At 39.6% G+C, this 24070-nt stretch overlaps 1 protein-coding gene across 1 annotated transcript; it reads left to right on the top strand.

Moving 5' to 3' along the window:
* The first annotated feature begins 14461 nt into the window (after positions 1–14461).
* On the top strand, positions 14462–23785 carry LOC127411331 (ectonucleoside triphosphate diphosphohydrolase 5-like). Its single transcript, XM_051646844.1, has 13 exons — positions 14462–14980; positions 15712–15791; positions 15991–16134; positions 16650–16725; positions 17280–17315; positions 17685–17773; positions 17859–17938; positions 18037–18098; positions 18683–18784; positions 20045–20188; positions 20272–20328; positions 21719–21834; positions 22086–23785. Exons 1-13 carry the CDS (start codon positions 14686–14688, stop codon positions 22167–22169), a joined length of 1365 nt encoding a protein of 454 aa, XP_051502804.1. The 5' UTR covers positions 14462–14685; the 3' UTR covers positions 22170–23785.
* Positions 23786–24070: the final 285 nt, after the last annotated feature.

Genomic DNA, 24070 nt, shown 5'->3' with positions numbered 1-24070 from the left:
AAAAAATCACTGGAATGAAATGAATTGGTTATAACCGGTTACCTGAATTTAAAAATAACGTTTTCACTCCCTGCTAATTCAAAGTCTGGGGGATGGAGACTCAACTTCTCTCAAGAGATTATGGGAGAAAGATTTAAACTTGGTATTGGAGGAGGGAGAGTGGGCTAGGATTCTAAAAAACGTCAAGTCTACATCTAGAGATGCATGAGTGCACCCTATGCAATTTAAGATTTTACTTAGATTCTATTGGACCCCCTCTAGATTGTATAGGCTTGGTCTTAAAGACATGCCCACCTGCTGGCGATGCCAATCGTAAGATAGGGACACAACCCATGTTTTTTGGTGATGTGTTAAGGTCCAAGAATTTTGGTTGAGGGTTCAGAGTTTATGTTTGATGTATTGGGCACTCAAATTTCATTTTGCCCCAGACTCTGTATTTTAGGTGATGGGGAGGTCATTAATATAGGAGATAAATACATAAAAAATAGGGTCCTAGCCAGTGTTATGATCGGCAGACAGGTCATACTTAGGGGATGGAAGTCGGCTGGAGCGCCCTCATTTCAAGAGTGGCACACAGAGATGGGCAGCGTAGCGGCATTTGAAGCAATGTCATAAAGAAGGCTAGGTAACATAGATTTATTTAATAAAAAATGGGGCAGCTATTTAGCCTTTTTAGAAGGCTCTCGGGGAGGGGCAGTGGAGGGAGATTTGTAGTTTTAAATGTATGATATATATATATATATGTATATATATATATATATATATATATATATATATATATATATATATATATTCTTAAGTGTTTCCTCTTGTCTGTTTTTTTGAATTTGTAATTGTATGTGTGTATACTTTCATTTTGTGTTGGACCACTGGATGTTTGTAGTGTGAGGGGGGATGTTCAGGGGGAGGGACATATAATTTAATTCTATGTGTGTATGTTCTGTTTCTTCAATCCTGTTTTTTGAATCAATAAAATGTTAATATATAAAAAAAATAATGTTTTCACTCTGGAACAATTGAAAATCACTGTTCTCGTTTTCAGTTACATTCTGCAAAAAAATTCGTTTGTTTTCGGTTTTGTTCTTTGAACCGTTTTTAGTCCCTGTTTACAACTAAAAATACTAGAGCTCACACGTGGCCATCCGTTCAACAACACTTCCAACTTCGACCACTAGGGGCAGTGGTTTGAATTTCAGTAAGCATAGAACGATTTCAGCAGCACAAATGACTGTTTTCTATAAATGTATGCACACCGCTGCTGTTAGATGCCGAATCGCCCAGCTAAGACTTAGGGGCTGCTTAAAATTCTACCATCTCGCTGAACGCCACTTGCATAGTTTTTCATTAATTACATCCCAAAACAAAAAATTTTCAGTAGGAAGTTTGTCTTTTTGTGGTTTGATAGCTTAAATAAAGCCTATGCTACACAGGCTAAAGGGAAACAAAACATCACCCGTGTCTTTCATTTGTGCGCAGTTGCAGTTTTTTTTTTCATAGACCAACCTGCAAACTCATCTACGTCACTTTTTAGTGATTGGATTCACTATTATGGACTGCCAACTCTATGCATTGCACAAACACATTCGCGAACAGGGGCGCATTAATGCATTGGCTTATACGGGCTGAAGCCCAGGGGCCTACAACAGGGGCCCAGCTGGAGGAGCGCGTTTAAACGCTTTCAGCGGGTGACGCGGTTGTTGACATGGTAACAGTGCGCAACAGTTAAAGGCGTACATGTAGTGCTTGTTCAATGCACAGCAGACCCCCACCCCCCCCATTCAACAACTTGAAGGGGCCCTCAACAGACCAGCGAGCCCATGGGTCCAGAGGTACCTTAAAGCGCCCCTGTTCGCGATACCTATGCTTTGTCCTATCTGTAACACAGCACAGCGTGGCGTTTCTTGGCCAGTGTTTGACCTGCTTAATAGTTGATCATTTATAGCAAACACAGTCTAAGAGAGCTATAGAGATGCTATTTCTATTTCTTTGTTTTCTTTTCAAAACTACTGGCTGTTCCAGAACCTGGAAAAGAGGACGGAAGGACTCTGAGAGAAATATTTTGGCAGTAGAACGTAATTTTCCAAAGCTAGTTCTGCCCTTCAGTGGGATGAGAAGTACAAAGTTTGACCTATGGCCTGTTCCTGTTAACCAGAGCAGAGAATACATGTTGTCCAATAGAAAAATACCAGGTACGGATTCTATTGAGACCCATGAGTCTGGGCTTTATAACTCTCCTTTCCAATTGTTATAAAATAGCAATCTATTTAAAAATGTTAGTCTTTTGCCTCTTCGCTTATATCGACCAGACTGGATAAACTGCAGTTAAAGGAAAAGTCACCCTAAAATTAAAATTCTTTCATAACTTCTTATGATTATCAAAGTATGACTATCTTTCATTTGTGGAACACAGAAAAATGAACTTTGAAGAATATTTGAATTTGAGTCTTTCCCATACAGTGACCATGGACTGACGAGCTCCAATGAAATGAAAAAAATTAAAAATAAATAAATAACCATGAAAGTAGTCCATAAGACTTGTGCGCTATATTCAAAGTCTTCCAGATCTTATGATAGCTATGTGTGAGGAACAGCCTGAAAATTAATTGTTCTTTACAAAAAATCTTCCCGTCTGCCACAGTTCTCAAATCTTATTCATGTTTGTGTGTATTCCAATATGGCTTGTCAAGAAGCGTCACACCAAGTTTAAATATGATGATGTATTTGAGTCCAAATTTTAGTCTATTACTCACACAAAGCAATTGCAAGGCTTTAGAAGACTACTTTTATGTTGCTTCTTTTATGGATCTCCTCGTGTGTTCCACGGAAAATAGAAACTTACATTAGTTTGGAATGACATGAGTAAATAAAGAAAATTCTCATTTTGGGGTGAGGTATTCCTGTACATTTTCAGTTTAACTTGAGTAAATTTTGTTTGGCCAGCAAAATTGTTTACTGAATCATCAGTTCACTCAAAGGAGCATTTAAACTTTTTACATAAGTTTTTATGCCAAATGATTGAGAAATCAAAAGCAGACCAATCAGGTAAAACAAAAACAAACAAACAAACAAAAAAACATTGTTATAGCTCAGTCAATGGCCTATGGGCCATAGTTTAATCATAATATTTTTGCTGTTAAAAATGCTGACACACATTAAATCATAGCTTCGGTGTCTTAAGATTTTGACCAAACAGTCAAACTGAATTAGGAGATGAATTTCCACTTTCAAGGTCAATTATGCTGTTGGAGCATTTCATGCTTTTTCTCTCTTCCTTTGCCTTAGTCGCCTTTTTTAATTGCTGTAAGAAAATGGCTGGGTCAAGGGATACAGCTGGAAAAGCCTTAATGAAATAACAGTTTGGCTGACTGAATTTTACCCTGTTTTTAGTTACATATCAGACCACAAAATAATAAGAAAAAAGAACAAAAGCAGACACTCACATTCTCTTGACAGTTTCCATTAGCTAAGCCCTTTCTCAAGACAAAGTGTTTTATCACATATTGTGAAGGCCAGTGGGGGTGGGCCTTAAAATGACATTTGAGTCCACCACAACAATACATTTTCAAGGATTTTGCTAAAAGGGTCAATGCAATATTTCCTAATAAGAATCTAAAAAGGTCTTTTCACACTTATTGGGACCCATTTTTACCGGTATGAAGTAACAAATTGTAAATGGGAAACAGCTGTTGACCAAAGCAGCACATTGTACAAGTGGTACAATGTTACACAACCATTTAGGATTATATATATATATATCCTACCCTACGGGGGAGGAGTTACTACAAGCATGGTGACTGGGGCAGAGGGGCCTCTGCCCAAGGAAGATGCAGTCTGCCAACAGGGAAACGATTTAGCGGAAGATATACGTCGCATGGGGTTACCTATGTGCAAGTAGGCTCACTGGGGGAAACGCATATTTGCGAAGTCCAGGGGGCCAGCTGTGTGCCAGCGCGTCTATACCAAGAGGTGCCTCAGTCAGGGCGTACCAGAGCGGGCAGTGGGAGGATTCTTGGGAGGTGAACAGGTCTACCTGTGCCAGTTCGAATCGACTCCAGATCATCTGGACCACCTGAGGGTGGAGTCTCCACTCTCCCCTGAGAGTAACCTGCCGTGACAGCGTGTCCGCTGCAGTGTTGAGGTCGCCCGGGATGTGAGTGTCTCGCAGCGACTTGAGGTGCTGCTGACTCCAGAGGAGGAGACGGCGGGTGAGTTGTGACATACAACGGGAGCATAATTGCCGTGTTGTCTGTCCGAACTAACTCCTGCTTGCCCTGGATCAACGGCCGGAACTTCCGCAGGGTGAGCAGAATTGCCAGCAACTCGAGGCAGTTGATGTGCCAATGCAGCTGCGGGCCTGTCCTTAAGCCGGCGGCTGCATTCCCATTGCAAACAGCACCCCAGCCCGTTTTGGAGGCATCTGTCGTAACCACGACACGCCTGGAGACCTGCTCTAGGGGAACGCCTGCCCGTAGAAATGTGAGGTCGGTCCAAGGGCTGAAGAGGCGGTAACAGATTGGCGTGATGGCCACGTGATTTGTCCCGTGGGACCATACCAATCTTGGGACTCGAGTCTGAAGCCAGTGCTGAAGCGGTCTCATATGCATCAACCCAAGTGGAGTGGCCACCGCTGAGGATGCCATATGCCCCAGGAGCCTCTGAAAGATTTTCAGTGGAAACGCTGTTTTCTGTTTGAATGCCTTCAAACAGGTCAGCACCGACTGTGCGCACTCGTTCATGAGGCGCACCGTCAATGAGACTGAGTCCAACTCCAAACCGAGAAAAGAGATGCTCTGAACCGGGAGGAGCTTGCTCTTTTCCCAGTTGACCCAAAGGCCTAGTCGGACACAACATGTGCACACAACATATCCCACCCGAAAGACCGCGCCGTGACCTTCGTTGCCCAGAAAGCAAGGTCGGTCGCTGAGCACAGCTCCTGCATCAAATCTGAGGCGGAACTATCCTCGTGCAGTTCCTTTAGCGCCTTGGCTTGGTGGACTTGCAGGAGAGCCATGGCGTGCAGGGCGGAGGCGGCTCGTCCAGCGGCACTGTAGGCTTTGGCCGTCAGGGACGACGTAAACCTACAGGCCATGGACGGGAGCTTTGGGTGTCCGCGCCAGGTGGCGGCGCTTTGCGGGCATAGGTGTACCGCAAGCGCCTTATCCACTGGGGAAATCACCGAATAGCCCCTGGCCACCCCACCATCGAGAGTAGTGAGGGCGGGTGAGCTGAAAGATCGGGATCAGGCAGTAAAAGGTGCCTCCCACGATCTTGCCAGCTCCTCATGCACTTCCGGGAAGAAAGGGACTGGAGCGGGGCGTGTCTGCTTTGAGCGGCGCCACGAGCCCAGGAACCAATCATCGAGCCACGAGGGTTCAGGGGAGAGTGGAGGGTTCCACTCTAGCCCGACACTCGCAGCTGCTCGGGAAAGCATGTTCGTAATTTCCGCATCAGCCTGTGACTGGGCAACTGTACCCGAGGGGGGGAGCCCAGCTGAGGCTTCTGCGTCCGACTGGACGAGCCTGCTCTCCAATGCTTCGCTCGATAGCTCATCAGCTTCGCGGGCTCTGAACAAGAGGTCGAACTCGCTGTGAGACGAGCCGGCGGACTCATCCGGAAGCCCGATCGGGGCAGACGAGCGTGCTGGGGAATGGGAGGTGGTCCCATTGGGGTCCCCAAATCGCCCCCAGTGCTAGCCGCGCTGGCCTCATACCCGTAGGTAGAAGCGACCGCAACGTTGCCATGGTCATGTTCTCGCAGTGAGTACATGATCCATCCACGAACGCTGTCTCCGCGTGGGTCGCGCCCAGACACGAAAGACAGCGATTGTGACCGTCAGAAGTTGAGAGGTAACGACGACAACCAGGAATAACACACAAATGGAAAGGCATCTTTAAAAAGATGCGTCTTTAAAAAGATGTTCTGTGTGTGCCGCTCTTTTAGAGAAATATACTCTTTTAGAAAAATATACTCTCTTTTTTCTGCCGAAGTGCCCAGGGGCGTTCTCTGCAGTGCACCAGTGCAGAGGAGGGAGAAGCCGCTGAAATGCGCCGTCAGATCCAGCAGAGGTGAATGAACAGTCAGCTCAGTAAACATCGACCGTTCGGCTCCGAAGAGAAATTCTGAATGAGTGGTTGCATACCAGCTCCTTTTATACCCGTATGTCCGGGGGAGTGGTATGCAAATACCACTCGCCAATTTTCATTGGTCTTTTATCAAAGACCAGGGGTGTCTCAGGCTCCCAAGAGTGACCCCTAGTGTCACTACATCGACACAACGTCGAGTGAGTGACAGATAGGGAACTGGTTTTATAAAGTCCTTACATCAACATAATGATAATGTTAAAGTTTTGTAATTTGCCGGTTGCCACCACCAGACACGTGGGTTTCTTTCTGTATATATTTACACTGAACACGTATAATCATGTATTGTATATTGGCTGGTGAAGCAGTCATTGAACATTCATCATGCTGAAACTTTAGGTTGTGTATGTCCCGCAGAAAAATATAGGCTGTTTCCAGTACACTGCCTGGTCACTCCCTGTTCTAGGAATGTGAATGTTATATCTAATAATATCCATCTATTTTAATTGGGAAAATGGCTTATCAAAACTCTGCTGAAAATCAATATGCCCTTTATATAATCTAATAGGACTCTACTCTCTGGCTGATGGAACCAGAAAGTGATATTTTAAAATAGTAATTAAATAATCATTTATTTACACGTATAGTGCCAGAATCAGTGTAGTGTTTTGAGTAGCACATTCTACTCTCCAAGGGTGTCACGTGTACACGCAACTCTATAAAAACTCCATATAGCTGTTTCATGCATGTGATGAGAAAACTGCAGTTTGTAAGTATGGACATGTGGATTTAGAAACTTATTTTGGAGATGTTTGCTCTTTGAAATTAACACTATGTAAACTTGTTGACCCAGTCAAACAAAAAAATAAAATAATAATAATTGGAGTAAAAGTTGACCCAAAAATTAAAGTTCTATTATCATTTACTCACCCAAATGTCATTCTAAACCCATATGACTTGTTTCTGAAGACAGCCCTCCATTTTTTCAATACAATGGCAGTGGATAATGTCTTACTTTAAAGCTTTCAAAGGACCCAAAAGTATCATAAATACTTTTACACACACCTCTCTGTTTTCCAGGTGGAATGTCCACGGAGGGGTGCCAAAAGCCAGTTGTGAAGCGAGTTGTTTTCAGTTGTACAGGCTGTAATACAGTGAAGAGGAATGTATATTTTAAAAACTGTACCCCTAACCCAAATCCTAAACCTAAACCTATCAGTGGAGTAAAAATGTTAGAGGAAAAAATGCAACCTCTGAATTGCACTCGTCACTGATTATGCAAATGCAATTACTTCCTGGTGTCAGTGCGGGATTTGAACCAGGGACTGCCAACTCTGCTGACGCAACATGCTTCCGGTCATGCCACTGGGGAAACACACTGGAGTCAATGCAAAAATATCTGACAGGAGATGGCACTTGATGGTGAGTCTGCATAATGCGACCGATCCTAGGGTGCCGGAACTCTCGGAAACAACATGCCGACTTTCCGTGTGATCATGTTGCCATAGCCTATCCTGTATTTTCAAAAGATTTGAAATGTGACGCACAAGTCGTATGGACTCTTTTTGGGTCTTTTTTAAAGTTCTAAAGCAGTGGTTCTCAGTTGTTTTTTGGTCCCGCCCCCCTTTCAAACCAGAAAAATAAAATGTAGGTTTTAATTCACTGAAATTGTCCTCTTTTGCCATTCGAATCTGGCACACATGCGAGCATGTCTTTGGCAACTGTAATTTACTTAAATTGTAGGACTACAAGGCCAACCTCATTTAAATTTTTATATATATATATATATATATATATATATATATATATATATAAAAAAAATGTTTTACTGAGCAATGAGGACATTTTCAGAAACTGCCACAGTCTATTATTTTTTTGACAGTTTTTCACAATTGCTTTGGCTCAATTCTCGAATGAGAATATTTTTTTTTTTTTTTCAAAAGTTCAAATCTCTGAACAGTTAGTTTCTTGTTCACACCAGATTTTAATTTCTTATTCATTTAAGCAAATTGCACATGTTTTGGCATGTGTGCAAAAAAGTACAATTGTCTACAATTTACACAATAACTAAATGCACATGGCTTGTTGATCAAAACTGATGAGTTGATTCTCAGTGAAATTGTCATACTCTTCACAACTTCTAAACATTCTTTCATCGTGTGAGCCATCACATGCAAAATGATCCATTCACTTATCAAAATCTGTCAGACATACATGTATATTCCATAAATATCTATGATATGGAATGTTTGTGATGTCTGCTAAACAATTTATTGTTTTTTACAGAACTACCACAATTTTTTCATTGTTGCAGATTTTATTTGTTGTTGCATTAATGACATTTTATGGCAATTTTCTGTTCACTAAATAAGACTTTACCTGTAAGAAATGTGTAAAAATGGACATGCAAATGTGAATTTTCTGTTTACATGTAACACATTGCTACAAAAATATATTTAATGTATACATACAAATGTGCATATCCTTTTTCTGTGTACTACAGTATTGTACAGTATTGACTTTTCCCAGTAAACTTTTACCTACTGTTGAAATCGGTATCTAAAAATCTCAGTGTGATACACAATAGCATTCAGCCAGACAAAACTGACATTCTTGTATAGTGCAGTAAGGACTCAGTGTCAACACAAAAGTAGAACAAAAATGAAATTGGTATATAACAGACATTTCCAGGGTTGACTGCCATGGTGAAAAAAACATCTAAACATTTTGACTAGTACGGCTCACACGATGACAAAAAATTTGACATTTTGGTGGCATTGGCCAATTTACTGACACAATAACTTGGTTTTGAAGCATGAATTAAATGTTTTGGGTGAGTTACTACATTTTGCAGACATGCAATAGAGTTGTGATGTCCAATAAAACAGTTGTGACAATTGCACTTACAGATTAGAGAATGCTAAGACTGTTTAAAAAAAATAGTCAAAGCGATTGAGAAAAACTGTATATTCAGTATGCATGCCCTACTGCCTGTTCTGGCTTGTGGAATAATTAAATATATTTTATAAATCTAGCAGTGAGAACCTAGTAATTGAGGCCTAATAGTAACAGTTGTTAGCTAGGTAGCTAACTGTTGTGTTGTGTATAACATTACTGTAATATAAAAAATTATGATTGTTGCTTTATTGCTGCTTACCTTCTCTTAGTGAGATGGATGGACCTGGATTTTCTGGAGTGACTCAGGATCTACGCTACTGTAAGCAAATAAAATGTCAACTCTTGCCAATTTATGCAGAAATAAAACAGAAGTGTTTGTAATCGAAAGATGAAAGAAACAATAATTTGGCACTCTGTTTACTTAAACTCTATTGCTTGAACAGCAATTTCATGCATGTAATGTTACACTTCGTTTGTCATTAAACACTGAATTGTGACATCAAGCATGTGTCATGGTGCCATGCCAAACAAATTATTACAATATTTTTTTTTCTATTGCAATATATATTTAGCTGTTTATTGCAACCCCACTTGGCAGTGAGCACCTCTCATTTTTTGAGATTTTTTTAAGTCAATGTAGCAAACAGTCTTCTAATTGGATTCTTATTTTTAGTGACAATCCTTTTGGAACTCTCTCTCTCTCTCTCTCTCTATTATACTGTAGATAGATAGATAGATAGATGGATGCTATTCATATTGTTGTATTTTACTCATTTATTTTCTTGCAGTGATTTCTGACAATGCTCCAAATACTTTAGATAGTTTCTAATTGTCAAGTTAATGACTGTGATTAAAAGAGACTGGCAGCCATCACCCTATGATTTCTGATGAAAAATGATGTTCACTCTGTAGGGATGTATAAAAAAGGGGTCAAATAATGGTCTGTCCTCTGTTGTTTGCAACACCAGGGCGTAACCTTCACAGACCAAAGAACTGTGGGGTGATCTGAACAAACTGATGGTGCATGAGGTTATGAAAGCAAATGGGGTTCGTTTCCAGTTCTTCTGGAAGAGAGCAACTTCAGCAAATGATTGACAGGTCATTCAGCCACCAAACAAATTTGAGCTATATGCAAGTATTACATAAGTTGTGGACTAGCCACACAGTTTAAACAAAATTGCAGTTGACTTAGCAGATTCTCTGGGGCCAGGCCTCTAAAAAACAATGTAAACTTAGCTCAGGACAATTTTGATTCTGTCCAGCAGCACCACCCTTGCATTGCATGCTTGTACTCAAGTCAGTAGCCTGCTTCCCAGCCGGTCATTTCTCTTCAGTTTTTTGATGAAATTGGAGTATATCCATAAAACCTTCCACAGGCAGGAAAAGGCAAAAGAACATATCAAAATGTCAGGGTGTAGCTACTGTAACCTTATAGTGGCTCTTGGCTCTCGGTTCGTGTATGCAACTAAATTTAAAGCTAATTGCTATGACAGAGATGAATGCAGGCATCCCCCTCCCCCCATCCATCACCATATAAATAACCATGAATATTTTCAAGCTGTCATTATCATCAAAACTGTAATTACAAGGTTCTGGTCTCTTCAATAGGAGATCTTGGGCAGGACACCCACAAAAATGGCATTCCTGTGGCATGCTATTTAATGCATTTGTAAGATTAGTTCACAAAGCAAGGGAGTAATGTTATGTGTAAATGTAATGTAAAAACATGCACTCTTTCTTAGGAAATGTGTGTTATCGCATTAAACAAAATGAAATGTATCAGGAATTTGGTAACAGCTGGTGCACGATCAATGGTTGTAGTTTATTTTTAAGACCTTTAAGAGACTCTATTCAGTATTATTTGCCAAGAATAACATTTTTAAAGAATAATGGTAACACTTCACAATAAGGTTGTATTTGTTAACATTAGTAAATGCATTAGGTATCATGAACTAACAATTAACAATAATTTTAAATGCCATTTATTAATCTTGGTCAATGTTGATTTCTGAAAATACAATTGTTCATTGTTATTAGTTTGTGTTATTTCATAAGGTATTAACTAATGTTAACATATTCAACTTTTTATTTTAAAAATATAATAATTAAAATATTAAATTTTAGTATATTAAATAATAAAAAAAATTAGTTTGTTCAAATGAATATTTTAATGATTAATGGATGTTGTAAAAGTATTATTCTTTATTAGTTCATGTTAAAGGGATAGTTCACCCAAAAATGAAAATTCTCTCATCATTTACTCACCCTCATGCCATCCAAGATGTGTGACTTTCTTTCTTCTGCAGAACACAAATAAAGATTTTTAGAAGAATTTCTCAGCTGTTTTGATCCATACAATGTGAATGGGTGCCAAAATGTTGAAGCTCTAAAATCCACATAAGGGCAACATAAAAGTACACCAGATGACTCTGGTGGTTAAATCCATATCTTCAGATGTGATATGATATGTGTGGGAGAGAAACAGATCAATATTTAAGTCCTTTTTTTCTTATAAATTCTTCTCCAGTCTCCACTTCACTTTCATTTTCTTATTCTCCCTCTTCTGTTTTTGGCGATTCACATTCTACATGCATATCGCCCCCTACTGGGCAGGGAGGAGAATTTATGATAAAAAATGACTGAAAAATTGTTCTGTTTCTCATCAGCACCTATCATATCGTATCTGAAGATATGGATTTAACCACTGGAGTCATATGGATTACTTTAATGCTCCCTTTATGTGGATTTCGGAGCTTCAAAATTTTGGCATCCATTCACTTGCATAGTGTGGAACTACAGAGCTGAGATATTCTTCTAAAAATCTTAATTTCTGTTCTGCAGAATAAAGAAAGTCCTACAAATCTGGGATGCCAGGAGGGTGAGTAAATCATGAGAGAATTTTCATTTTTGGGTGAACTATCCCTTTAACTAATGTAGTTAACTAATGTTGTTACAAGAATAATGAATAACATATTTAATTTCAATTCATTTTTTATGGTCAAACCTAATTGTTTTGTTGTCATTTTTTGTTTTATGCACTGGAAAAGTAGTTTATTGTTTTCTACCTGTTTGTTTTCATTATAAAGCAGATTAAAGGATACATTGTACATTTTAATGGGTTGGCAACAAATTGTTTCAAATTATTATTGTTTCTTTGTGGCAAAACATGTTATGGTCTATATTGCACAAATGCTTTTGATTGTGTTAGGCTTTGACTGTCATCCTGGGTGATTTTTTTTTTTTTTTTTTTTTGCATCAGTTAAGCAGTGTACTGTAATTGTCTTGCTTTATGCCATAAATACTGTTTATGATGTATTGTGATAATCCCATGGATGTACAAAATGCCTTGTCAGTAATTGTCTCTAGTTGTATGTGAACATAATTATATCTATTCATTCTTTCATAATAAAAGGATGCTTAAAACGAGGCAGCATTTAACTGCAACTGTATTATAGCCACCATATTATCTAGTGCCATATAGGCATGTCCAGGCTGCATTCAAACTGCAAAATAAGAATCCACATAAAGAATTCCAGACCAGATGTACTGATCTTTTGCAGGAAGGTGAGTAATTTTTTTATGACACTGGAGTTGCCAGCCACCTATTAAATTATCTTATAGACACTGTTGCTATGGCAAAGCTGAAAGTGTTCTCTTAAATTGTCGCAAGTAAATATGAGAGCCTGCACATGCATGCTTGGCATGGGAGAAAAGACCATAATGGGGTACCGCAGTTTGAAAAAAGAAGAAAAAGAGGAAAGACAGTGTAATATTTTTAGTTCCAAATTACAACGTTGGAACTGTTGCTTTGCTCAGCCGACTGTCCGGGGACTGGAATGGCATGATGGGAGCATTGGCACTGCCAAACTCCACCCAAGCTCCCTCCCTCTGCCCTCTCCGTGCTTCGCATCTCCCCTCTCGGCACTAAAATCGCACACTGGGCTCCACCACCCCTTATTTCTGCTCTTCCGCATCCCTGAGCTGGGTCTCATCAGCAGTGGCAGAGAGAGCCATCTTTAACTCGATGTGTGGTAAACACCTTTCATTAGTTGCAAGTGAGAGAGCAAAAGACATATCATGGTAATGCAACCCATCTGTCAGGACTGAATTTTTGTGAATAACACAAAACAGTTTGAGCAACCCTCTTCTAGTTGTGTGGCCAAGGTTCACAGAGAAAACCCCTCTCTAACCCTACTGTTCAAGTTCATATAAGGCCTTCAGCAGTGTCTGATCACCTACATGCTTTTCCTATGTAAAAACAAATAAAGAAATACATGGTTGATAAATCCCCTACTCATGATGAGTGAAAATGCAATTACTCATAGTTTACATGCTTTCTCCCTTTATAATAAAGATGTTCTTGCCTAGATGAGAATCTAGTAGTCTTTGCTGAGATGTAATGTTGCACTTGCTTTCAGCTCATTTTGAAGCATTTACCAATGTAAAATTTTACTTTAAAAATATACTTTTAATTTTGTTTTCAGACAATTTATTAATTTGCTTTACAAGAACTGTGCAGCAGTAAATTAAAGTTTCACCCCATGTGTCCAGGGCACAGGATCATCCACTACTCTGTGGTCATCGAAAGTACGTGGACCCTGAAGTATACAATCTGCTGTGCAAAAATATCTGCCGAATGTTGGGAAAACAACGCAAGTAATTGCTTGTCCTAATCCGTGCTCCGTTATTCAACTCTGAAGTTTTTAACGATAATAATGCCATTTTATATCCTAGCCACAATGTCCCACAATAAATTAGATAATGTCTACATCTCTTTACACCTCTTTTAAAAGGAACAAAGAAGAGAAAAGCCCTATTTTCGAAGTTATGATGCAAATAACTCATATTAACTACATGGCAATTTGCTGTCGTTATACGTAACAGAGAATCTCAAGATTCCCGTTAAATGGTCATTTATGATTCTTTGGGAGCCAGCTTATGATATCACTACTATTCGTGGAAAGGAAGCTGGTTTGCAGCTAGCTTGAAACTTGCATAAGTAGATTTAAATGATTGTTAGGAGTAAGAAAAAGTGGTGAAGTAACAAGACTGGCTGCAAGTAGAAAGTAAAGCTGTAAGTTTTAATGAAGTGCACCCATAAAAGTATTTTTAAACCAATGCATGTACTCTAAGCAGTCCCTCTTTTTTTGAAGTCTTTATATATATACCCGCTTTTGTTCTTCTGAAGAATTTTTTTGCTGCAGTTAAGCCACTTTAGATGATGGGGGTGGGTACAAGGGGCTATTGCCAGTTAGAGTGTCTTGTATGTAATTGAAGAGCAAGAAACTGCACTGTTTAGCAGGTATTACATGTCCATTTTTATAAGCAAGGAGAGGGGATGGTGGAGGATGGATTTTAGAGGGCTTGCAATGGAGAGGCTCAGGATTGGTGGCTGGTGTTGTTTGGCATGGCCCCCTGCCAAGCACTTATGTCTTTATATACTGTAAACAGATGTCCAACCAGTCCCGAATGTGTCTCTGCGTTCACCCTCTCTTTCTGGCTATCTCCACCTTCACTATCTTCCCTTCTTCATCTCTTCTGTAGACCTTCACATTTGCATCTGTATACCCTCAAGACTTTCTCTCTACAACACCGGGCAAAAACAGCAAACATATCCTCCTCCATAAAAAGTCTTGAGTTGCTTTTTTAGAGAAACCGCCAGTCAAGCCTTCAGCTGTTCGCAGTGCCGGCGTGGGAGAAAGAAACCATGTCTCAGCAGATGTTGCACTTGACGGTGGTGTCCATGTGGCTTTTTGCAGGGTACTTCCTGACAGAAGCGACGTATTACAACAACCATATGTACAACCGCTACCGTGCATTCAATCACCATGCCAATCAGCATGCCAGCATGGACAATCAACTTCCTCCAGAGGTACCCGTGGTGAAAGAGGTAGTGGCCCCTCGCCCAGTCAACTTCAGTCGCACCTTTTATGGGATCATGTTTGATGCAGGCAGCACTGGCACTCGCATCCACATCTACAGGTTCATTCAAAAAGACCCAGGTAAGTGTCTCCATGTTCTTTTTCCATGTCCCTTTCTTTGTATTGATGTACACAGAATGTGCCATGTAGATGTGCCCGGATAACATACTTAGTTTCTTCTTTAGCCAAATTTATATGATTTCCTCTTTGTATTTATGGCTCCACTAGTCCTGTCTTACATCCATGCTTTAGTGTAGCCTACACCATGAACTCAAAATGATCTTGAAGAGTCCCGCCTTGTTGTCTCTATGAATGGCTGCCCTCTCCATCTCTCTCTCTCTCTCTTGCTCTCTTTCTCTGGCTCATAGCACCGTCTGCTTACTGTGTCTATGTTTGCTGAGGGTTCATTCACTGCATGGTGTAAAGGCAAACAGAAACACAGGGGTGGTAATAGAAAGAAGGAATGGGATGGGTAAAAGACAGCTACGGTTTCAATTCAAAAACTGCAACCATGAGCAATCTGTTAAAGATTATAGGATTGGGTTGATAATGCAGTAATCAGTCCACCTAAATACCCATCACTCTTGATGAGGTAAACTCTGAGCCTGGAGAAACTCTTAATTTGACTGTCTGGAATAAACTTGGTGGTTGCCATTTGTGGTAAACATACAATAACCAAACGTCTATGCTCATGCACAATAACCTTTTAGTGGATGAAGTCAAATTGCCCACAATCCATCGCTAATGTGCACCTTCTAATGGAAGTTGTCTTCAATTGTCCCCTCATTTTTGTCTGTCTTTGTGTCCCACAGTTGAGCTGCCAGTGCTCGACAATGAGATGTACCATGCTGTGAAGCCTGGACTGTCAGCATATGCGGATGTGCCTGAAGTGGTAAGCCACTAACTGTCTCATAACACCATCAAGGAACATGCTATTTCTATTAAATTATAATGGCTTTGACATTTTCCACCAGAGTCCTGTGTTAATTGATTTTTGTATGCCCAGGAATAGGACTAGGGTGGTTCCCATGAGTTCAATTTGAGGAATTGTTTTATATGTGTAATAATATGTACCATTTTTCTTTTTATAGGGTGGAGAAACCATTAGGCAGCTGCTGAAGGTGGCAAAGAAGACCATTCCTAAAGAGGAATGGATACAGACACCTGTGGTTCTGAAAGCCACTGCTGGCTTGCGCCTGCTACCTCAAGAAAAAGCCAAAGCCCTGCTAGATGAGGTAAGGCTTGCCCTCTTTCTCACATTTTTGCTTTCTTTCTAAGACAAATTGGTAGAAAAACCAACTATCCCAAAGGGATACAAACCATGCTGTGTGCAAGACAGAGAGAAATAAAGAAAGACAGGGAATGAGAAAGAAGAGAAACCAAAACTTTGCAAAAGCAGCTGTTCTGAGCCTGTCTGAAATAGAAGGGAACCAAATGGCTTTTGAATTATCATATTTAACGCCACCACACGAAACACACTTGTGGTTTCCAGCTTGCCCAATTTCAGACAAATGTGCCCAAGACTGGTTCAGTGCACTTCCCATTAACTCCAGATAAAAAGAGCCGGCTTGAATTTTCATGTTGTAACAACCAACTGGTTTCTCTCTTTTTTCTTCTTTTATAGTCTATATTACAGAGGAACACACGATTCATGAACTTTTAGAACATGTCACTTGTTATATTCTTTGTAGCTCTTGAACTGAAATTGTACACAATTCTTATTACATATATTTCTGTTTTTTGTCTATAGGTAAAAGAAGTTTTTGATGACTCTCCTTTCTTTGTGCCAAACAACAGTGTGACTATCATGAATGGAACCAATGAGGGTAATATAATATTTCTCAAGCAAATAAAACATGTTAATATAAACCCAAATGTGAATTAAATCTATGATGCATTGCACAGAGTTTGAAACATCTCTTTTGAAACCAGTTTTTTTCTGTGTGTATCTTTGTGTGTCCTTAATATAGCAGTCTAGATTCAATCACCTTGTCTAGAAGCCTCCCACGCTCAATATAAAATAATTCTCCACATTTTTAATTTAAGTTGACCTTCACTTTCATGCAAACTCAGACTTTCACATCTTTGTCCTGTGTTTTTATGAAGTGTGACTAATTCTACATCTCAGACATTTCTAATTACCTGGGCTTGTCCTTGAAGATGTATATTTCTTAAGATTAGAAATGACATCATAATGAAGAAACAAGCAGAATGTTGTCTGCCTGGCTCCTAGCAATGCAAAAGCACTTGCAGGAGTCAGGGTTATTAAAAGTTTTCATATATTGAATAATATACCTGGCTGATTTTGTTTTATTTATGTTTAAAACAAAAGTATTATTGTGAGTTCTGCATCTAACAATGCACTTTCTCTCTCTTACAGGGGTCTTGGCATGGGTCACAGTAAACTTCCTAACGGGTAAAGTATTGCTAATTTCGATGAGGTTTTGTTCAACAGTGGTGATAAACTTATTGACGGACCCAGCTTCTAATTTGTGCTAAACTCAGATATATTTCTAACTTTCATTTTCTTTTATATGTATTTTTTTGTGTAACTCCAATATGTAAGGTCAATCCCTCTTTGTATAGGAGCAGAAATCCATATGCTGTAAATTATGCAGATGTATTCATACTAAATTAGTTCATGCAGCGATAAGACAGGCAGTTAAATGGGCCATAGTATCGTTAATGACAGACTATATATTTTTGATGCCATGATTGAATGAATGTTATTACTGAATTATATTAAAACATTTCAATTTTCACAAGTTTAATATTTGTATTGCAGGTCATTTGTATGCTAAAACAAGGAGAACTGTTGGGATCTTGGATTTGGGTGGAGGTTCAACTCAAATTACTTTCCTCCCAAAATTTAAGGTATTGTACATGATAATAAATCAAAACCACAGTTGAAATACTGTCCAATATTTCCTACATTGGAACTGTTGATCTCTCTTTACAGAAAACCGTGCTGACCGCTCCTCCAGACTACATTGCCAAAATCAACATGTTTAACAGCACCTATGAGCTGTACACCCACAGGTAACACAATTTAACCTGTTATTTTGACCCTTTCTATACAAAGATCTATCATGTGTTCAGTGATATCATGCCTTTTCTACTCATTTTGTCAATTGTAGTTACCTTGGAAATGGACTTATTGCAGCCCGACTGGCAACTCTTGGCGCTCTTGGTGCTGATGGTAATATTAATTCAAATGCATTTACACCGATCAGCCACAACAATAAAACCACCTGCCTAATATTGTGTAGGTCCCCCTAGTGCCGCCAAAACAGCGCCAACCTCACCACAATTGTACAGAGTGGTTATCTGAGTTACCGTAGACTTTGTCAGTTCGAACCTGTCTGGCCATTCTCTGTTGACCTCTCTCATCAACAAGGTGTTTCCAAATGCAGAGCTGCCGTTCTCTGGATCAGCAGTTACAGAAATACTCAAACCAGTTCTGTGGACGGAAATGTCTTGTTGATGAGAGAGGTCAACAGAGAATGGCCAGACTGGTTCGAACTGACAAAGTCTACAGTAACTCAGATAACCACTCTGTACAATTGTGGTGAGAAGAATAGCATCTCAGAATGCTATGCTGAGATGCGGATTGGCGCTGTTTTGGCTGTACGAGGGAAACCTACACAATATTAAGCAGGTGGTTTTTATGTTGTGGCTGATCGGTGGGGATTTTCAATAAAGATAAATATATTTCATAATGTACCATTATTAATCATTATGGATGGCAAAGTCTCCTAATGGTCTCTTTATGTTTATCTCCAGGTCTTGATTGGAAAGTTTTTAGAAGTTCTTGCTTACCCAAAAAATTCAAAGAAGACTGGACCTTTGGTGGACTCACCTACAAAGTCAGTGGAATCCCAGACGGTGAGTATTATGATGTTAGGAGTAGAAAAAACAAAGCTTCAAATTTACAATCTGAGAAAACTGGCTTGAAGATGTTTATTTAACTATGCTTTAGCTAACTCCTCACAGTATTGCCTATTTAGCACAATTCTCAGCTCCATAGTAATAAAAACATAACAAACACTGTATTTAAGCAGAGAGAAAATAGTCAGTTCACTCCTCAAATGATTCAACACTCTCTTACCACAGACGTGTAGGCAAAAGAAAGTAGATTAGTCACACGCTTGGCATTTAGCCTACTCCCTTCTGCATGTTGCTTCTAACTTGATCTTGGGGGCTTTGTTAGTCCCCATGGTTTCCAAGTGGTAAATCTGAGCAGCCAGTTAGTTTGCTCCAACCCATGTGAAAGCTGCCTATTTGGAGTTTCCTGTAAGGAAATGTCTCCCTGAAGAGTTTGTGGCAAACCCTCAAACTGACCTCATTATGTATCAAGGAGACACTCTCGTGAAATGCACATTTCCCATTCAACATGCCAGAGATATTTTATTTGCTTGAGAAAATTTATCCATTTCTTTCTGTTAATCTATATTGCAACATGTACATTAAGCACGGGGTAAGGGTAAGGTTTAACTCAGCCTCAGAGGGCACACCCACAGACCACCCACTGTCTGATGCATATTGCATACAAAAATGTAAAGAGCAGGCTCAAATTGCCATTTCCAATCAGATTGCAGGGTGCTACGCAACTTCCAGGAGTTAGAAGGTGTACCAGTCCTCCTGGAAATGTCGTATTTACAAGAACGGGGTTGATATGGGTCCATCATATTATTGTGTTACTGTGTTAAACTATTTCACATAAAAAAATAAAAAATAAAAAAATAAACTGATTTGTCGCATTACATGTTAGTCAGACATAGTAGAGGTGATAAGCACCACCTAAACCATGCAATTGCATGGGGCCCCTGACGTTGGACAGCGAAACGTTCAAAAGGTGGACCCCCTCCTCCGGTCAACGAAATGTTCAAGGGTCCCGGTCGGATGGTTGTTTGGGGCCACAGAAATCGTTACACCGCCACAGGTCAGACAGACCCTTCCTGTCAAAGTGTATAGTTCTTGGCTAGAATAAGCTGCAAAGTGGACCAGACTTTATGCCAACAGCAAAAAGTCTGGCTAAGCAAAACAAGGGTTAGAATTACGGATAAAGGGCAATGGAAAATTAATGCAAATGCAACTTTATAAGAGGTCAATCAAGTACAAATAAAACTGCTCCTCTATTCTTAGGTTTTGCAGGGTACAAGCTGTGCTACCATGAGGTGATGCGGGTGGTGAAAGGGATTGTGCACCAGCCCTTTGAGGTGAAGGGTAGCAGCATCTTCTATGCCTTCTCTTATTACTTTGACAGAGCTGTGGAGTCTGGCCTTATTGGTGAGAGCGGTACTTCCTTTTCATCCTCTGAAGTTCTAATAAATAAATGGCATATTGTTAACTAGAGTACTGTTAACTCTTAGATGGATCCCGTGGTGGTACTGTGGAGGTCAGGGATTTCAAAAAGAGAGCCAAAGAAGGTAAGACTCCCTTTCTTCAAAGCAAAGTCCTGCCGCACACATTGCACAAACATAAACTCTCAACGCTTATTTGCAGTTGAGGCTCTCAACAATCACACTGGCTTCACAAAATGATAGCTCTGCCACCACAAAAACACAGGTTGCACTTCTCCCACATAAATACTTTGCCTGTGTGTGATCATCTTCTTTTGCACCTCTCCAACCCACTATCTCAGCTTTTCCGTGCCCTATGGATGGAAGATGTTACGTGTTGTTGTATTGTATAGAATGTGATGCAAATGCTTTTCAGTGCAATGACCACACACTGGTCAGTTTGACACCTGAGACTGATTCATAGAATCTGGCACACTTGGTAGATTGTGTCAAACAGTAAATGTCCGCAGAGATTTATTACTGGGGGAATGAGTTGGCGTTTTCTTTAAGGCTTTTATTTGTACGATGAGACTTTTGCATGGTCTCGATGAGTTACAGTTGGCACATTGGTTATCCCTGGCAGCAGCCCTGTGGGTACCCCCTCCTCTTCAACTGTAAGACAACAGTTAATACCCAATATCTAACTGGAGGCAGGCAGGACTTAATGTCACACCCTGTGCAGGAACACTTGGCACTGCTTGTCCCCCTTTGTGATTTGGTGCACAAACATGTGCACGACCTGGGGTACGAAAAAGTTATTTCACACTTTCCTTCTTTCCTTCCCCCTTCCCAAATTTCCCAAATCACTTTGTCAGCTTGAGTAAAAACAAAACATCATGAAGGCCTTTTTCACAATGATGTGGCAGACGGTTATAGCAAACAAAGTACTGGTGCCTCAATGTCTTACGTAATTTTACCAGACTCTGACATACTGTAGCCTGACAATCAACAGTCTGAGCCTCACTGGATATTGTGAACACTATGCTTATCTTCTCACTTGAAAATGACTTGTGTCAAGGCTTCAAGTACCACTTTGACCTCATGAAAATGTAATGAAAGGCCTTCAAAAACTTGATGCATCTGTATACAGTACATACAGGATCATTCTTCCATCTCACTTCAGTTTTTGCACTGATGACACACACGCAATCATTTGCCATGCAAACTGTACGGTAATCACTGGCTGTGCTTCCAAAGGTCAGCAGCGCAATGGGTCAAAGTCTAAATTGTTTGAATTTTGAGTGTCGTGTTACAATGCTTGACCTGCGCACAATGCAGCAGAAATGCTGTAGCTTAATGCTTTGCTCCATAGACTGAAATGCATTGGGGAATGTTGACACAAGTTAAATGAAAAGGCCTTTATAGTGAAGATGCTCCTGGAAACTTTAATCTTGATTGTCTTTTATGATTATTATGTGCTCAATTCAAGACAATTATGGTTACAAAATAAAGGATTTAAAATTATTTTCTGTTTAAGTGTGTAACAAGATGACCAAATACCGTCCAATCAGCCCATTCTTGTGCATGGACATGACCTATATCACCTGCCTACTGAAAGAGGGATTCGGCTTCAAGGACAGCACTGTTCTGCAGGTGAGTGGGAAATGTTCACAAAATACAACACAATTTATAAATGTGAAACAATGAAAATGAACTGGAAACATACTGTGGGGGAGGACCTAAAATAGGTCTCATTCCTGTTTGCTATTTTCTGTGTACATAGGTAAATTGTGGGCCTAAATTAACATCTCTTGGCAGAAGAAGATCATTATTTATGGCCTGGTATGCTAGACAGCATAATGATTTGGATGGATGGATTAATGAGCTTTCTCGTTTCTCCACAGCTTACTAAAAAGGTGAATAATATGGAGACAAGCTGGGCACTCGGCGCCATCTTCGATCACTTCCACAATCTTAAGATTCATTAAGTCTGCAGTCTTGATGGTACAATCAAGAATGGAGTACAGGAGCAAAGCTGGGGGGAATTTCACCTGATCAAGCGGCCCCTCTTTTTCCTCCACCTTCAAACTCTTCATTGAGTTTCAGACCTGCACTGCACAATAGCCCTGTACCACGCTCTCTAAACCCCACCCCCAACAAGCCAAACACCCAGAGAACTTTTCACAAAGAAATCACTATATTTTTGTAAAGATGGCCAAGCCAGCCAGCTATTTCTACTGTATGTAAACATTTGTTTCTGCTCTCGTCTCACCTGAGACACTGTCTACTTCGGCAGTTTCAAAGTTTTCAATGTTTAATGCAACCATTCTGAGCTCTTCAAGAAGCTTGATTTAAGCTGTTGTGCAGGATAATGTGCAGTGGGATACTTGTAAAAACATTACAAATCCTCTCTATTGTCTTTTTCAGTAATCTGTTAGTAGTATTGCTTCAGGTTATGGTACATTTTAATGCAAATTCCCAAAGCTTTTAGTGGCCCTCAAACTAGCACGTAACACTTTAAATGTAGTTGGAAGAGCTACAGCTATCTGTATGTTTTGAAATGTGGTTTGGGACCACCAGCTCAAAATGGGGATGACAGGATAAGTTAGGATAGGAGCAAATTATGGTGTCACTGTAATTGATGAGTACATGAAAGTTTTTGTATGTAATAATGAATGCATGTATTTACGCATGTCTGGTTGTATGTTGATAAGTTTTGCATAGTTGAGCAGTAGAGTTGGAACATCTTCAGATGGACACTGCTCTTGGTGAAATGCTACAGGTGCTTTTTCAACCAAGGCCTTTCCAGCCATGTTTTTTTTTCTTCACACTGAATGGCATGCAGTTAGCAAATAAATCAACAGGTATATGAACACTTACCTTGTACAGCTTGATCCTGTCAATATTGCGATCAAATATAACTTGAAGGACTGCTGGTTGAAGGTTAAAAAAAACACGTTGTTACTGTATTTTACGGTAAATTTACTTGGAAACATAATTTAGAGTACCATGAACCTCATTTATGTCTTCAAACTTTGGTTTGGTTATTGTGGATGTTTTAAAATTGTTTTTAGGAGTCCTTATGTGGAACAGAGGTAGAGTATTACTGTTTTGTGTATGCAAAGATGCTCAGGTGTTAAGTTTTGGGAACTACCAGGCCATTCAGAGATTTTAATGCAATATTGAAGGGTTACTTGTAACAGGTATAAACGCCTGTAGAAAACCTGACCGTTTTAGGAAAATCTGATCATTTTTGTGAATTATTGTACAAATATTTATTACATAAGGATGCTTACGGAATATGTAGTGTTACATTGTTGTTGCATTTTTGTTAATCTAACAGCTTCTTTAAACAAGCTTCAGTTTACCTTTACATGTTTATTTTCTTTGACTGTATACTGTATATCAGTAAATAATCAGTAATCAACTTTGCTAACAGTTTCCACCAAGAACAAACATAAGATATGAAAAATTATCATGTATTGATTTCTTTGTCATTTTTAGAGCTTTTCTTTGCAGCAAATGCTATAAATATGCTTTTCAAATCAGTGTGTCTGTCACATGTTGTGTATGAAGTGATTATATTGTACCTGTGTATAAATAAAAAAACAAAAAGATATCTGTTGTTGAATAGCTTCACTAAACTCAAAGTGGATATTAAGGATATAATACATTTACAAACTTTTCTCTTGAAGTGTTCACCTCAAACATTGATGACCTAATAGTCATGTAGATAAATCCAACTTGAGATACTGTATCTTAGAGCTTTGTATGTTTCTATTATCCTTCTCTCAAACATGAAGTGTAGAATCATGTCTAGACTAAACATGGAAATAGCCAAAGGCATAATCGTATTTTTTACTCTAATAACAACCACCAAAAACAACTT

This window comes from Myxocyprinus asiaticus, chromosome 20, assembly GCF_019703515.2.
Source record: "Myxocyprinus asiaticus isolate MX2 ecotype Aquarium Trade chromosome 20, UBuf_Myxa_2, whole genome shotgun sequence".
Lineage (NCBI taxonomy): Eukaryota > Metazoa > Chordata > Actinopteri > Cypriniformes > Catostomidae > Myxocyprinus > Myxocyprinus asiaticus.
The sequence above is the reverse complement of the archived record's forward strand: the minus strand, read 5'-3'. Positions and strand labels throughout refer to the sequence as shown.

Excerpts from the sequence above, each read along its gene's own strand:
- LOC127411331 (XM_051646844.1), top strand. The coding sequence starts at position 14,686 with ATGTCTCAGCAGATGTTGCACTTGACGGTGGTGTCCATGTGGCTTTTT. Across the intron at positions 16,135-16,649 it reads CCAAAGCCCTGCTAGATGAG|GTAAAAGAAGTTTTTGATGA; the intron begins GTAAGGCTTGCC and ends TTTTGTCTATAG. Across the intron at positions 18,785-20,044 it reads AGTCAGTGGAATCCCAGACG|GTTTTGCAGGGTACAAGCTG; the intron begins GTGAGTATTATG and ends CTCTATTCTTAG.